This window comes from Toxotes jaculatrix, chromosome 12 (genome assembly GCF_017976425.1).
Source record: "Toxotes jaculatrix isolate fToxJac2 chromosome 12, fToxJac2.pri, whole genome shotgun sequence".
NCBI lineage: Eukaryota > Metazoa > Chordata > Actinopteri > Toxotidae > Toxotes > Toxotes jaculatrix.
In genome coordinates this window covers 10,585,267-10,598,519 of record NC_054405.1, presented here as the reverse complement: position 1 = coordinate 10,598,519, position 13,253 = coordinate 10,585,267, and the positions used below count along the sequence as shown (strand labels likewise).

General features: G+C 40.0%; 2 protein-coding genes and 1 long non-coding RNA gene across 9 annotated transcripts in view; 2 read left to right on the top strand and 1 right to left on the bottom strand.

The window, feature by feature from the left end:
- Positions 1-5,797, top strand: part of npas2 (neuronal PAS domain protein 2) — a 44,065-nt gene extending 38,268 nt beyond the window's left edge. For 4 of the 7 annotated variants that reach the window (XM_041051049.1, XM_041051050.1, XM_041051048.1 and 1 more), the window contains one exon: positions 119-3,400. In XM_041051049.1, coding sequence (XP_040906983.1) covers positions 119-343 — 225 coding nt within the window. In that variant the 3' untranslated portion in view covers positions 344-3,400. Of the gene's footprint in view, positions 1-118; positions 3,401-5,685 lie in introns of those variants that run through there. The other 3 variants (XR_005894982.1, XR_005894981.1, XR_005894980.1) reach the window with 3 other exon arrangements.
- Positions 5,213-13,198, bottom strand: radx (RPA1 related single stranded DNA binding protein). The gene is made up of 15 exons (XM_041051052.1): positions 11,281-13,198; positions 10,687-10,829; positions 10,349-10,541; positions 9,060-9,168; positions 8,750-8,850; positions 8,505-8,624; positions 8,312-8,407; positions 8,040-8,207; positions 7,405-7,562; positions 7,182-7,324; positions 7,035-7,082; positions 6,837-6,955; positions 6,484-6,720; positions 5,701-5,883; positions 5,213-5,564 (listed from the first exon to the last, which is right to left on the bottom strand). The coding sequence occupies exons 1-15, from the start codon at positions 11,870-11,872 to the stop codon at positions 5,428-5,430; spliced, it is 2,547 nt and encodes an 848-aa protein (XP_040906986.1). The 5' UTR covers positions 11,873-13,198; the 3' UTR covers positions 5,213-5,427.
- Positions 8,086-11,037, top strand: LOC121190377. The gene is made up of 3 exons (XR_005894983.1): positions 8,086-8,222; positions 8,338-8,399; positions 10,762-11,037. It is a non-coding gene; the product is annotated as an uncharacterized LOC121190377 (long non-coding RNA).
- Positions 13,199-13,253: the final 55 nt, after the last annotated feature.

The window sequence follows — 13,253 nt, the reverse complement described above, 5'->3', positions numbered from 1 at the left end:
GTATCTTAGTCAAGGACTAGATTGGCACAAGTTCAAGAAAGATTGTGCATATAAAGCTTAGTGAAGGAGGTTCTATCAGCCAGCCAGAGTGTGGTCATTCTTTCTTTTGTGTCCACAGATGACTCAAGGACTTGTACATGGTGGGTCTACTCCAGCATTCTTACACACCGCTAATGTCCCACAGCAGAGCACTGTGGGATACATCCAGCAGCAGCCGCAAACACAGCAACTACCCCAAGCACAACAACAGCAGCAGCAGCAGCAGCAGCAGCAAAGGCAATACCAACATTCCCAAAACCAGACTGGCAGTGTCTCAGATTTCCGAAATATGCTGACTCGGTAGCGCTGAGATTTCTCTCCATGTTTGTCGCCGTGGAGGTGGCGGCACGTAAGTCAAACCTGACGTCAAGTCCTGCAGCGGAAAATGCTCGAAAGCGGAAAATCACTCGCGTAGTGACCTTACCTTTGATGTGAAGCTGCCCGTTCAGAAGAAGCTGGTCCATACGGCGCTGGAGTGAAAACCACCGCGCTGACCTGACGTCACCCACAGGGTCTGAGGAGAGTCTGAGGTGCCGGGGCCCTTCATCACCGGCCCACGTCACACTTAGTCGTCAATCAACGACTCTGCTGGAACAAGTGGATTATCAGAGCTCTCAAGAAGACACCACTTTCACATGTTTACATGTGGACGTTTTTCATCTAACACAGAGAGTTTCCTTCTAAGTGTCTGTTTGCACTTTGGTACCACCCTCCTACCCCATAAAAGTAGAATATTTATTTGTGCCCATGAATTAATATTCTATTTTTCCTCACTAATAATGTGTGAGATTAGTTTTCAGACCTATAGCTCGACACCTCGCCCCAGTTACATAATATCATCTCCCCTGGTCAAATATTTAGCTCCAATGAAAATGCTTCATCTCATAAAGGGGATGTGTGAACATTGGACATCTACATCAATGTGTATTTCAGTTGGCAGAAATTATAAATTAAACAATTATTTACTCGCAGGTATGTTCATGGCAAAGCGCTTGAGAAGGGGCTTTATGCATGCAGTGGTGAGATGACTATCATATCTAAAATCAGGTTTGGTAAGAATTCAGATGTAACATGCAACACTGTGGAAGCCGGGGCGAATGTTCTCCAATTACCAGAAAGGTCTATCTAGATTTTTAAAGCCTCAATCTGGGACTGAAGAAGGGGTGCTACAACTATCACACCACTGCTCACTGAGAGTGACGAACAAAGCTCTGAAGTCCTGATTTTAGGCGCTTCTGATGAGCTCTGCAGCACGAGTCTTTAGGTGATACACAAGCTACCAGAGGGGGGAAAAAAAAAATGTGCCTTCGACCATGGTCCGTCCATGGTGCGGTTTGATGGTTTTGTCTGATTATGGCTTTAAAAATCCAGCTCAGGTCCATTTGGAATACAAAGTTATATTTTCATAGGTCATAATTTATTATTTTCCACATCAGATTGAAACTAAAGACATCTAGATTTGTATTGGATATATTACAAATATATATTGGATGCGTTTTGCAGCCTTTACATCAGTAAGTCCAAACTCTTTTTGAACTCTTTCTGTAATGATAGGATCTATTAAGATTCATTTAACTATTTACTGAAACCCTAATGAAATCATTTCATGTTTATTTATTACATATATATATTTGAAACAATATATGGGATATGAAACTAGTTTTATACTCAAAAGTTATAATTGATTTTATGTGTTCGTTTAGACATTAAAAGGTCAACACTGGTCTTAACGTCTTACCCCATCATGGTTTCGTGAAAAACGTTTTTACAAGAAGAGTGCACCACCTCTGATCTGTATGTGGCTAATTGCAGTTTTCCATACCACAGTACAACACAAAGCTGCGGGAGTGTAATCATGGTGATTTGAATATCTCAGAAACAGAGGGAAATGATTTGGAGGGGATTCTGCCCCGCTGTGTGGAGATTTCCGAATGGTGTTACCCAGTTTATTCGAGTCTGGTCGTTTGGTTGCTTTATTTGAACATCTGAGAACGAGCAGCTGGGCTCATTTACAAGAATATAAAACACCACTTCCTCTTATTAATGTGATCTCACTGGGAAGAAAAAAAATCAAAGCAGATTTTTCATTTTACCTTGAAAACATAGAAACCCACAATGTGCTATTTTGTGATATACCATACCATACCAATACAGTTGCCATGATAACAAAAAAACACTAAATTTGTTCTTAAGTATCAGACATTTGTTTATTCCTGTATCTGAGAAGTTATTTGCAGAGTCAGTCCTGTCAGTATTTCAAGATGTTACAGTCATGTTCTTTTCATACTGTGCTGGTTTTTAACTTTGTGTGTGTGGCGCAATCTTTTGAGTCCATCATATTTTTTGAGAGACACCGTTTTGTGTTAGTTTTGCTGAAGGAAATCTTGCTTCGAAATGTCCAACTGCTGATCGGCTCTCGTAACCACACTCCTATCTCAGTCAGGCAGTTTGAATATAAAGGCAAGATATGAGAAGTGAGATGACAGTTGAGAGCTGGAGTGTATTGGCGAAGCCAGATTGGCAGTTGAACGGTGTCTGGGAAGAAAACGTACATCTCTCTTTTGGTAATGACAATCACACACTACTTGTAACGATATGCTGTGCAGGAACTGTCTGTGCCAGAGTCTGGCTTGATGAATCTAAATTCAACAATCTTCTATCTTCAAATTTGCTTCTGCGTTCCCAGAAAGTTCAGCAGGAAAAACAGTTTTCTGATGACTGTGCAAGCATTTCCTGTTATTCTCACTGTGGGACTTGTGCTACACTTTATTCAAATCAACCCGTAATGCTCAGTCTGGTCTCAGCCGCCTCAGCTGTACGCATTCAAGCCAACCACGTTGCAGTCCCCATCCAAGACTGGTGCTGTTCATATTGGACAACAAGACTCAACTGTCAGAACACTTTCAGCATGTATGTTCAGTGCCGTTTTACACTTTCCTATGTGCAATGTCAATTTGAAAAAGAAGAATGTTAATTTATACTGTTTTAAATGTTTGAGAACAGATGTACAATGTATATAGAGGTGTATAATAAGCCATTGTACCATGTAAATTATATGGAAGTATTTTTTTAATGAAAACATCCTAACATTCCTTCAGACGCTGATATAAGCAGTATCTTTTTTTTTTTTTTTTTTAAAGGTACAGCGTGTGTCCACTGAAGATTATGATCACAATGATTACAGAGGACTTTGCATGGGAATGTGCTGCAGAGTGTTAGCTCCTCCCAAACGTGAGTCGACACACAATAACACTCTGGAGTAAAGGGTCACAAGTTCACTATGATAATGAGAAAAACAAAACAAAAAAAAAAAAAAGATGAAATGAAGAATCTGAATCCTTATGTCGTTGTCAAGCAGAATTTAGGAAACTTGTAGAGTTCACATCAGGGTGCAGCAACAGCTGTACAGCTGTGTGGTCTTTAAAAGGTTAATCCAGCCAAAACTGACCGAAGTCATCTCTCTTTTTTTCAGTTTAATGGGTTTCAGTTTTGTTTTTTTTAAAGAAAAAGTGCAATTGTAAATCATCATGAAACTATTATTTCAGATGGGTTTTAAAAGTCTCAGTGTCTCTTCACGCATCTCCACATGTTCAGTATAGAAACAGTGAAGTGACTGCCCATAAAGGTTCAGTTCAGCCAGGGACTCAGAGGTGCCATAGATGACTATATTTCTGTTTTCCTTCATTCATTCATCATTTCAAATGAATGAATGAAGGAAAATAAATAATTTTGCAAAATATCAGCCTTTCAGGCTGTTAGTAAATTTCCTCCTCAAGATTGTTTTCCATCTTAACACATCATTCAGATTTCTGTTGTTGTCTATATACAAAATAACTGTTATCATATTACTTGCCTTGCAAAGGTGGTTGAGGGACATTCTGCTCATTAAACTCCACTCTGAGTGAATCATGTTGTGATAGTTCATCCATCGTGCTCCAGTTTTGGGTTAAGCCCTAAACTATTTTTGCTCTGGACAAATCACCCGTTCTTCACCAGAATGTTTGGATGTGAGAGGATTTTTAAAGATTTTTTTGGTGTTTTGCTTCACAGAAGTTATTGTAAATAATCCGTCTGCTCAGTCAGTACAGTTTTTCTTTATGGTGGAGTGAAAAAGGTTCTCTCCAACAGTAGTTGCCGCACCTTTATTATGTTGGGTTTTTTTTTTTTTTAACTTTCAGAATGCTTTTCTTCTTCATGGGGTTTTTCATTGAGTGTCAATGTTTTTTGAAATCATGTGATTTTAATCACATTTAACTTTTTTTTCTGATTTGTAAAACAATGACTGACACTACGAGTGTCAGGTCAGATCAACTCTTTCTGTGTAAAGATTTGCCAGGACATGAACAAAACATACCTGGTACACAGCCATTTCTGTTGTTTCAGTGCAGAAACAAACATTGAATATATTGTACAATAGAATGTAAAAAAAAAAAAAGTTTAGACTATATAGTTGTTTATTTTATATGTCTAATAGATTACATATGTATGTTACATGATTTTAAAATTAAAGTAATTTTGTAACAGATAATGAAGTGTCTTATTAGAGGAGGTGAGGCTTTTTTTGCGTTCAAGTTGGTGTTGCACAGTCACTTGTATGGCTTGTTTTCTTTCTGTATTTACCATCAAAATAAGCTTTAAAAATATTGTTAATATTGTTTTAAAAGAAATTAACAGTTTACATTCTAAAATATCTTGATATTAATTATGCTATACTGAATTATTTATAAATCAACCTGGATATTGTGAAATATTTGAAAATAAATATTTTTAAACATATGTATTGTTATTCTGAGCAAAGTGTTTACTTAGAAAATTACTTACGCACCAGAGTGTTTCTCAGCTGTATTTTCACTTCAGAAAAACCAGACTAATATTGATTGATGAAAAAGACTGAGCAGGCCTCTGGACATTTGAAGAAAAATGCTGGACATTAGCTTAGATAAAAAAATCTAGTTTCATTACAGTATTTTCTAAAATGACTCAGACCTTAATAAAGGGCTACCGATGGCAGCCGCCCAGAAAACCTTTTGTTTTGCTCAAGATTTCAGGTCTGCTGTGAAGATTTCCAGCTCAGAGGAGAGAAAACTTGCAGCGTGCAGTAAACTGACACTGTATTTGTAACGTAAGCTAACATCTGTCAGTCACAGTAAATATCCAAGTTGAATTATGACGGTAAAAAAAAAAGGCAATTTTATATATTTCAGTATTTTAATCCTAAAACATATCACCATTTTCAAAAATATTAAAGCACAATTTAAAGTATTATGTGACTTTTGCTGTACATGTGTAACAGGTAATCAGAGAATTTACAAGTATCAAATTGAGATTTGGTCTAAGACCAGTGCATTAGGCTTCCTTTGCTCTTTAATGACATGATTAATGTGGCTCCTAGTCGAGGGAAACCTCTGTCACTCTGTACACCTTGTTGATCAGGACCTCCACCTTATCTCCACCCAGGTGACAGAGGTCCAAGATACAAACGACATGTGTGTCCTCCAGCTCACTGGCAGACGCTAAGATCTCCTCTGCAAGACAAAAACATCACATCGTAGCATCAGCATCACCTGTCACACTGATCCTGTCTATGATGGAAAAGCATGTGTCATGGCGACTGCTTCGTGAGTCTGTTTTATTCCTCCCCTTTAGCAGTGTGGTGGCTACCTGGCTCGGGGAGAGCTGCATCACTGTGGTTAGCCGTGTCACTGAGAGGGCAGAGGAAGCCCGACGAAAGGCAGGACAGCATCGTGTTGCCGTGGGGATCCTGAGGAAGACCTACAGCCCTGGGCTCATCGGCGCTCATCACAGGTAAATACGCAGCATTGACAGCTATCTGCTTGTTTATGCCTGTCAGGAAGAAAACTGATTTTAATGGTCGTTGTTGTCGTTCCTCGTCATTTTGTAAGATGTTGGTTTTCACGTGTGCCGGCTAATTATGATTCTTAAAGCTGTTTTTTTCGAAGACAAGCACAAGCACACAAACTACACAACTAGTTGAAAATTAAAATGAAAAAATTAAAAAACTAAAAGAAAAATGTTAAAATGTCAAATAAATGTTTAATGAAGCAGGTTCACCTTAATAATAGTTACACTACATCAAATGTCAGAGTTTTAGAATGCCTCCATTTTTCCAGTTACTGAAATTTACATCTAGAATATATGAATTTTTGAGTTTCCTAAATGTAACTCAGACCTATGACTGTGCTCAGTGGTGATATAAAGGTAATAAAACATGAAAGGTCAGTGAGCTCATAATGATTCAGACAGATATTTTTGAGGGAACGAGAGGATGTTCTGACACACTGTGCACAGGTTGGATGATAGAGGCTGAAGTTACACAAAGACAGATTTGAGAGGAAGAATGAAAATCGTGTTTTTTTTTTTTTCAGTGAGACTTTCTTGTCCATCACAGATCAGAGTGATTTTTAAAGTAAAACTCTGCTTTACCTAATATTGTTACTTGGTAGTATCCTGGACAAACCACAGGTGGGATGGTGTCTGCGGTGTGTTCTGGTGTCCACCGCGTCGGCTGAAGGTTACTCCACTGCAGGAGCACGTTCCTTGCGTCAGACGTGAACCTCTGAGAGATGCTGTCCTGGTACAAACCCCCTTGACACAAATGTTCACACATTTCTTGCCTTTGCTTCAGCCAGTTGCTGCTTTCCCAAGATAAAACATCAGAGTCTGGTGGAAAACAGACTCAATGTCAGTGACAAGTGTCAAAAATATAACTTTGAAATCAGAGTTTGACAGTGTATCAGATCACTTAAGAAACACGCGGCGTAGCTCCAGTAATTCACCTTGATTTGGATTTTCATACTGTAGACCATGTTCTACATCCTGAGCCTCCTCAGATTCAGAGCCACTCTCTTGTTCCTCCTGCTCTCGTCCTTCCTGTGTGCCTCTATGTCTCGTCCTTCTGTAGGAGCAGAGACAGATGAGCTCAGAGTGGCTGAAATAGTTAACTGATGGATAAAACTAGCCTGAATCTTCAGTACCTTTTTGATGGCACGATATCACGATTCAGGGAGGACTGTGAGGTTTTTCTGGAAAACACGTTGACATGTTACATTTCATTTGGTGAACTGAATGCAGCCTTTAAACAACAAGCTCACACATCTGTTAGGTCAGGGGTCAAATCACACCTGGTTTGAATTCTTCTTTTTCTTCCGACTGGGGAGATTTTCTCAGCAGAGGGAGATGTTACACTGTCAGCTGAAGTCTGCTCAGCTGCTGTGGGATGATTGTGTGTCTCTGGTACACACACATCAGTAGAAACATCCGGCAGCTGCAGCAAACCAGTTTAATTATTTTACCGTTTTAATGGTCACTCCTCTTTGAAACATGCCCTGAGATAACGTCTTTTACCTCTTTGTCTCGTGTTTGTTGTGGCTCTGTGGTCTTTAGGGTCTTCATGTACCGCACGGCCGTGATCTGTCCTTGAATTGCCAGTTTTTTATGTTCCCTGTATTGCAGGGTTTCTAACTCCTTCTTCAAGTCTGTGGCAGCGACCAGAGGAACCTGAGCTGAAGATGAAGTGTAAAGGTTTTAAAACAACAGAAGTCGACATAGACAAACAAACCAAATCACTCTAACTATGGGATGCAGAATGTTAGGCGCAGGGTGTACTCTGCTCTGAAGGCCAAACTCTTTTCTTCTTATGGGTGGCTTGAAAGAATAGCTTGTTAAAATTCAAATCCAATATATAAAGATTAACTCCCTGCAACTGTGCCTTAAGATACAGACAGAGTAGGTGTACACTTCACCGTGTCTTGTGGCAGAACTGCAGGAGAATGCTGACCCAGATTTTATTTGATTTCTGCCACCCACAAGAGAACTGAGTGCACCTCATTATGGTTCAGTACTGAAGCAGAGCTCATCCTTTCATGCCTTGAAATTACAAGAGTGAAAGCTGGACTCTAATAAATGCACTCTGAGATTAATATGTTCTGAAAACTTAAAAAAAAAAAAAAAAAAAGATCAAATAAAACTGTTTCTCTCACCAGAGGCATCTACCATCGACTGTGTGAATATCTTTGGGGGGCGAGGGTAGGAATAATGGCCACCAACAGCAGTCTTCTGGAGGACGATGTTGTCCTTGAGAGTCTTGGTCCACTGGATGAAGCTCTTCACTGTGGGATCACTCACATATGGCTGACCTTTGTGGTAGCCTATTGTGGACACAGGTAACATACAGTTCGGCTCCAAATGCATAAATAAGTACTGTCACCACATTTATGCGCCATCAGGTGCTTGTTGTTACAGCTGTGCTAACCTGTGATGAACATCTCTGTCTCACAGCTGCTCGTGAGGTACGGCACTGAGCCCTCCACTTGACAAACCCTCATCTGAGTGCAAACCAGGTAGGTCACTGTGAGGGAGAGGATGATGTATTAGTCAAACTGTGTTAAAGTGCTCATAAGTTTGGCCACAGAGCCATCAGATACGAGCTGATACAGCCAACTTACTTGGGCAAATGCAACTGAAGATTTCTGGTTGAGAGGAGGAAAAAATCTCCAGGATAAAAGGATTGTTCGACGTCCCATCCACAGCGTGGACCCAGCGATACGTCCAGTATTTTTCTGGACCTAGAAAAGGTGAGCATGGTCAATCACTGGATTAAAATCGAAAAGGAAATCCAGCAGCTTTCCTTCAGTCTTCACAATTTTTTTTACATTCAATAGATTTAAAAAAATAAATCAACATTTCTTACCCTTGTTCCCTTTACTCTTGACTCTTTCAACACGGCCAACAAATGTTACCAAACCAATGACGTCACATGAAGAATTGTTGGCTAATTTTTCCAACTCTGACCTGGACGAAATATACATAATGTGAAGCAGATAAAAAAAAAACTGCAATCATAATAATACACGGACCAGCAAGCAATAATATCAAACAGAATGCTTTTCATATTTGTAAAAACCAAAACAGTAAAAAAAAAAAAAAAAAAAAAAGTTTGGCCAAAATAGCATATCCAGCACAGCTCTAGGGATAAATAAAGACAAAGACTTTTTAATCACCTGGTGGTGAACTGATAGGAAACCTCAGGCAGTCCCCACTGAGGCAGCACACTCTTTGGACACACTACAGTGATGAGCGAAGCTGGGTTGCGAGGGTTCAGGCAGATTTCTTGGAAAAAATACATATGCAAACAGCATGACAGAGTATAAGCCGTGAGTGTAGTTCATTAGCCCTTTCAGAAAGCAGTGGAAGAAATGATGAAGCTACACAAAGCTTTTTGTGATTACTGGAAAATGGTGCTTTCATTTTCCGTACTGTTTAAACCCCAAACCAAATGTCAACGCCTGAAGAATGAAAGATAAATGCCAGAATAGGTGAAATGGTCAGAGGAAAGCCAAAGCTGACCTTAAGTAAGAGCATATTAATTCTTTTCAGGTATAAACTACAGAACCCCCCCCAAAATCCTGGAGATGAAAAAAGATGTAGCAGGGAGGGGTTTGAATAGTTCAAACACTCCTAAAGTTGAGAGGTATTGTTTTCATTTATCATATGTTACTGAAAGAAAATATATATAAATAAAGTGACAAACTGTGTTTTTCTAGGTATCTTAAAGACCCACAATTGGCAAAGCCAGAGAACTCACTACAGTCCTGGATGACTCACAAGCCTGTATAACCCCACTTATGTCAGATGACTACGCAATATCCTTGCTCGCCAACGTCCTTAGTGCCACGTGAAAGGATCTTTCCCAAAGCAGGAGAAGTAGTCACCCAGCAAAGAAACCGTTTTAAGTCCAGCACTGCGGAGCAAATTCTATTTTTACATAAAAACCTTCCATGAAAACATGAATACACTTTTCCAGAACCACAACATTCTCCCCCCAAATCCTCTTGTATTTCTGATTGCGCAGCATGCTGCCATATTGTTTCCTTTTATTGCAGCAAATTACAACTGAACCCATTTACACGATAGTGTACACCCGTCCACTTAGGAATGATCACATCTAATGTAGCACTCTAATGAATTAATGATCATTATCAGAACAGCCAAAAACAACACCCTTTCCATTTTAGCATTACATTCATTGTTAGGCTTTCATAGCAGAAACAGGAAGTGAATGAACCAGTTATGTGCTGACTGCACTCTCCTTGATGGCTGCTGTACTTTCAGCAAATCACTAGATGTCGCTGTGCTTTCTTTCATCAAAGCTTCAATGCTTTGGCTCTTTTTTTCAAGCACAATCAGAAAGAAGCGTCAGAAGCTTTTATAAGGCTTCGTCCGCCCATCACACAAAACTGTGGTACTAAGCTTTAAAATTCAAGACTGTGATCAGTGGTTATGTACATACCCACAGAGTTAAAGGTCTTCATTCTGTGATGGTCCATTTTAGGGCGTGACCGGTTTGAATAACTCTGCTTCAGGGTGTAATTTTGAAGGTACAACACTGTGCCTACATTCAGTCTCAGATAAAACTCGGGGCAAAGTTCGTTCCAAAGCACGAGGGACATTGTGCCACTCTGGTCAGCAACTTCAAAGTACGTCTGCAATATGAGACAGTATGAAATGAAAATCAAGTAAATTATTATTATTAATTGAGTGAGAAGATAATTTGTAAGAAATACAAAAGTGAGATCCTGTTCACATCTTGTTACTGAGGCTCATAATTCTCGGTGAGTTAAAACTCACCTGGAAGGGGTAATCGATCTTGAGCCCAAACTTCCCATAATATCTTAATCTTGATTTGTGTATTATCTTCACTAGGAGAGGGAGAGGTTTCCATGTGTTTCTAAAGGATGACTCCAGACTGCAGAGAAGAGAAATCTTGGACACTGATGAAAGGAAGACAATGCAGACAACACATCATCAGGATTATCACTGCAATTTGGTAACTAAAGCCAATTCATTTCTGTCATGGAAAATACATATTTGCAAATGAGAGCTATTAACTGGAATGGACAGAGAGATCATTTTAGTAAATATGGTTTCCTACCATGTACAGTTTAGACTTTAAATTATGCAACTACTTTATGACGTAAGACTACATGTTGTCTAGGATTCTGGGTATTATAATGTCTTGAAATGCAGCTTTTTTAGACAAAAAGTTCCACTTATTTTCTGAAAATATAACAGTACTGCAGCTGAGCAATCAGTATTGTGTCTTGTCTGTTTGGTTCTCATACATGTACTGAAAAGATTAGTTAAGTAATACACCAGCATACTTTTTATAAATACTGTTTAAGCATCAGTGTGTGACGGAGGGATCAGAGAGTAGCATCTCACCATCCAGCACTGTGTCAGATGAGGGAGAGCCTGAGGTCCAGATGTCTCCCTCTGGGTCGTCGTTATTCCACAGGGACAGGTAGTGTTTGCGGCTCACCTGAAGGGGAACATCACTTTGCACACTCCTCTCCATGCCATGCTTGACCAGCATGGGCAGTGAGCTGACATCGTCTATAAAGGGCAGGACGACAGACCTCTCTGCGCCGCATATGAGCTTTTCAATGCAAATGTACCCATGTCCCAGCCTCCTCTCGTTGTAAACAAAAGAGCACTGCGTGATGATGATGTCGGCCCCAGTCCTGAGGGTGTTTGTGTGCACCAGGTGATTTAAACCTGGGTGAACAAAGCATTTGGCTCTCCAGACTCCATCAGTGACCGTCACATCGTAGTTGTAGCTGTGGAGCTGCTCCTGCTGCCCCTCAGTTTGCTCGGATAAGTACCTCTGAAGCGCAATGACAGCGACAGGAGCCGCCTCCTCAGCTTTCAGCTTCAGGCACTGTGCAGAGGATAACCGCTCCAGCGTCCTCTGGAGGAAAGACGCTCGAGAAAGGCCAGTCACCATCGAAGAAGAAGACGAGTTATCCTCCATCATGGAAAGTTAATTGAACTAGTCACCTGTTAAGAATACAGTGTGTCGCAACTGTCACCAAAGGATCTCATGTTAGCTTGTTGGCTAAATAACTAACTTTTTCTTGCCAGTTTTAGCAACGCGTTGAAACTTAAGCAGAGAAACGTGTCGTATCTGAATAAATGTAAGAGCAGATTTATTTTACAATAACTAGTCTGCCATAAACGATTTATTATTTTATCAGTATTATTTTAAGAGGCTGCGTCGCTTAGAAAGTTACAGTTACCGTTGGCTAACGATACAAACAACGCGGGTGCTTTTTGATTGCGTCACTATTTGCCTTAAACAAAAAACCGAAAGAAATGAATTGAATATTTTTTCTTATTTTCTAAGTCTAACGTTAGCATGCCGAATACCTCACTCTGAGCGAAAAAATTAGCCCAGTAATGTACACAGCAAACCCCTGTTTTTAAACTCCGCGCTGAGATGCGGAGAGTCCGTTTGACCTGACGTCATCAAAGCGACGGTTGCACAGGGCGCGCATGTGTCTGTTTGTAGTTCTTTTGTAAGCTGTTTAAATTTATTAGTTTGCGGTTTAAACACCTATACTTTATATTATATTAGATTACATCAGACCTTTTGGAATGATAATGCTGCCATTCTGTCAGTTATTATGCACACATTTCATTTCAAACAACATATAAATGGCACATGCTCAAAGAAAAGTAAAAAGTTGTCGATTCAGCTTATAAAAATGCAGGAACTGATTCTTTGGACGGTTGGGGGCAGCAGAGATCAGAATATAAAATATAGTCTTAATTTACTAGCATTTCACTTCTATGGCATACCCTGTGTACCCTGTGTTGGTACTTGCGCAGTTTGTGGTACCAGCAGGGTTTGACAAGTTGACTCAAACAAGACCTCTGCTGTCCAAATACAGTTATTGCAGACCATCCTCAGTTAGGGAAGAAGTCCTTTAGCTTGAGTAAAGATAATATAGTCAAACACATGTCCACACATAATAATTTTGTATATTTTGACTGGGGTTTTCTCTTCCTTGTTTTGGATAGGACCGTTTCTCAAAGGACATCTCCTGCCACGGCATATAATGATTTTTTTTTTTTTTTTTTTGACATCACACTTTCAACTTTGGCACTGAGTCTGCAGTTTGGGCAAGACCCTTTCCTATTTCAGCATGACAGTAACGCCTTGCGCAAATCAAGGTCCATAAAGAAATTATTTTCTTAGTATTGTAAGGAAGAGCTTTGCTGGCCTAAACAGAGCCCTGACCTCAGCCCCCTTCCACCACCTTTGGGATTATCTGAAACACCAACTAAGATTCAGCTGGGCCTTATCCGCCAACACCAGCAGCTGGCCTCGCTCATGATTTTGTGGCTGAATGGGA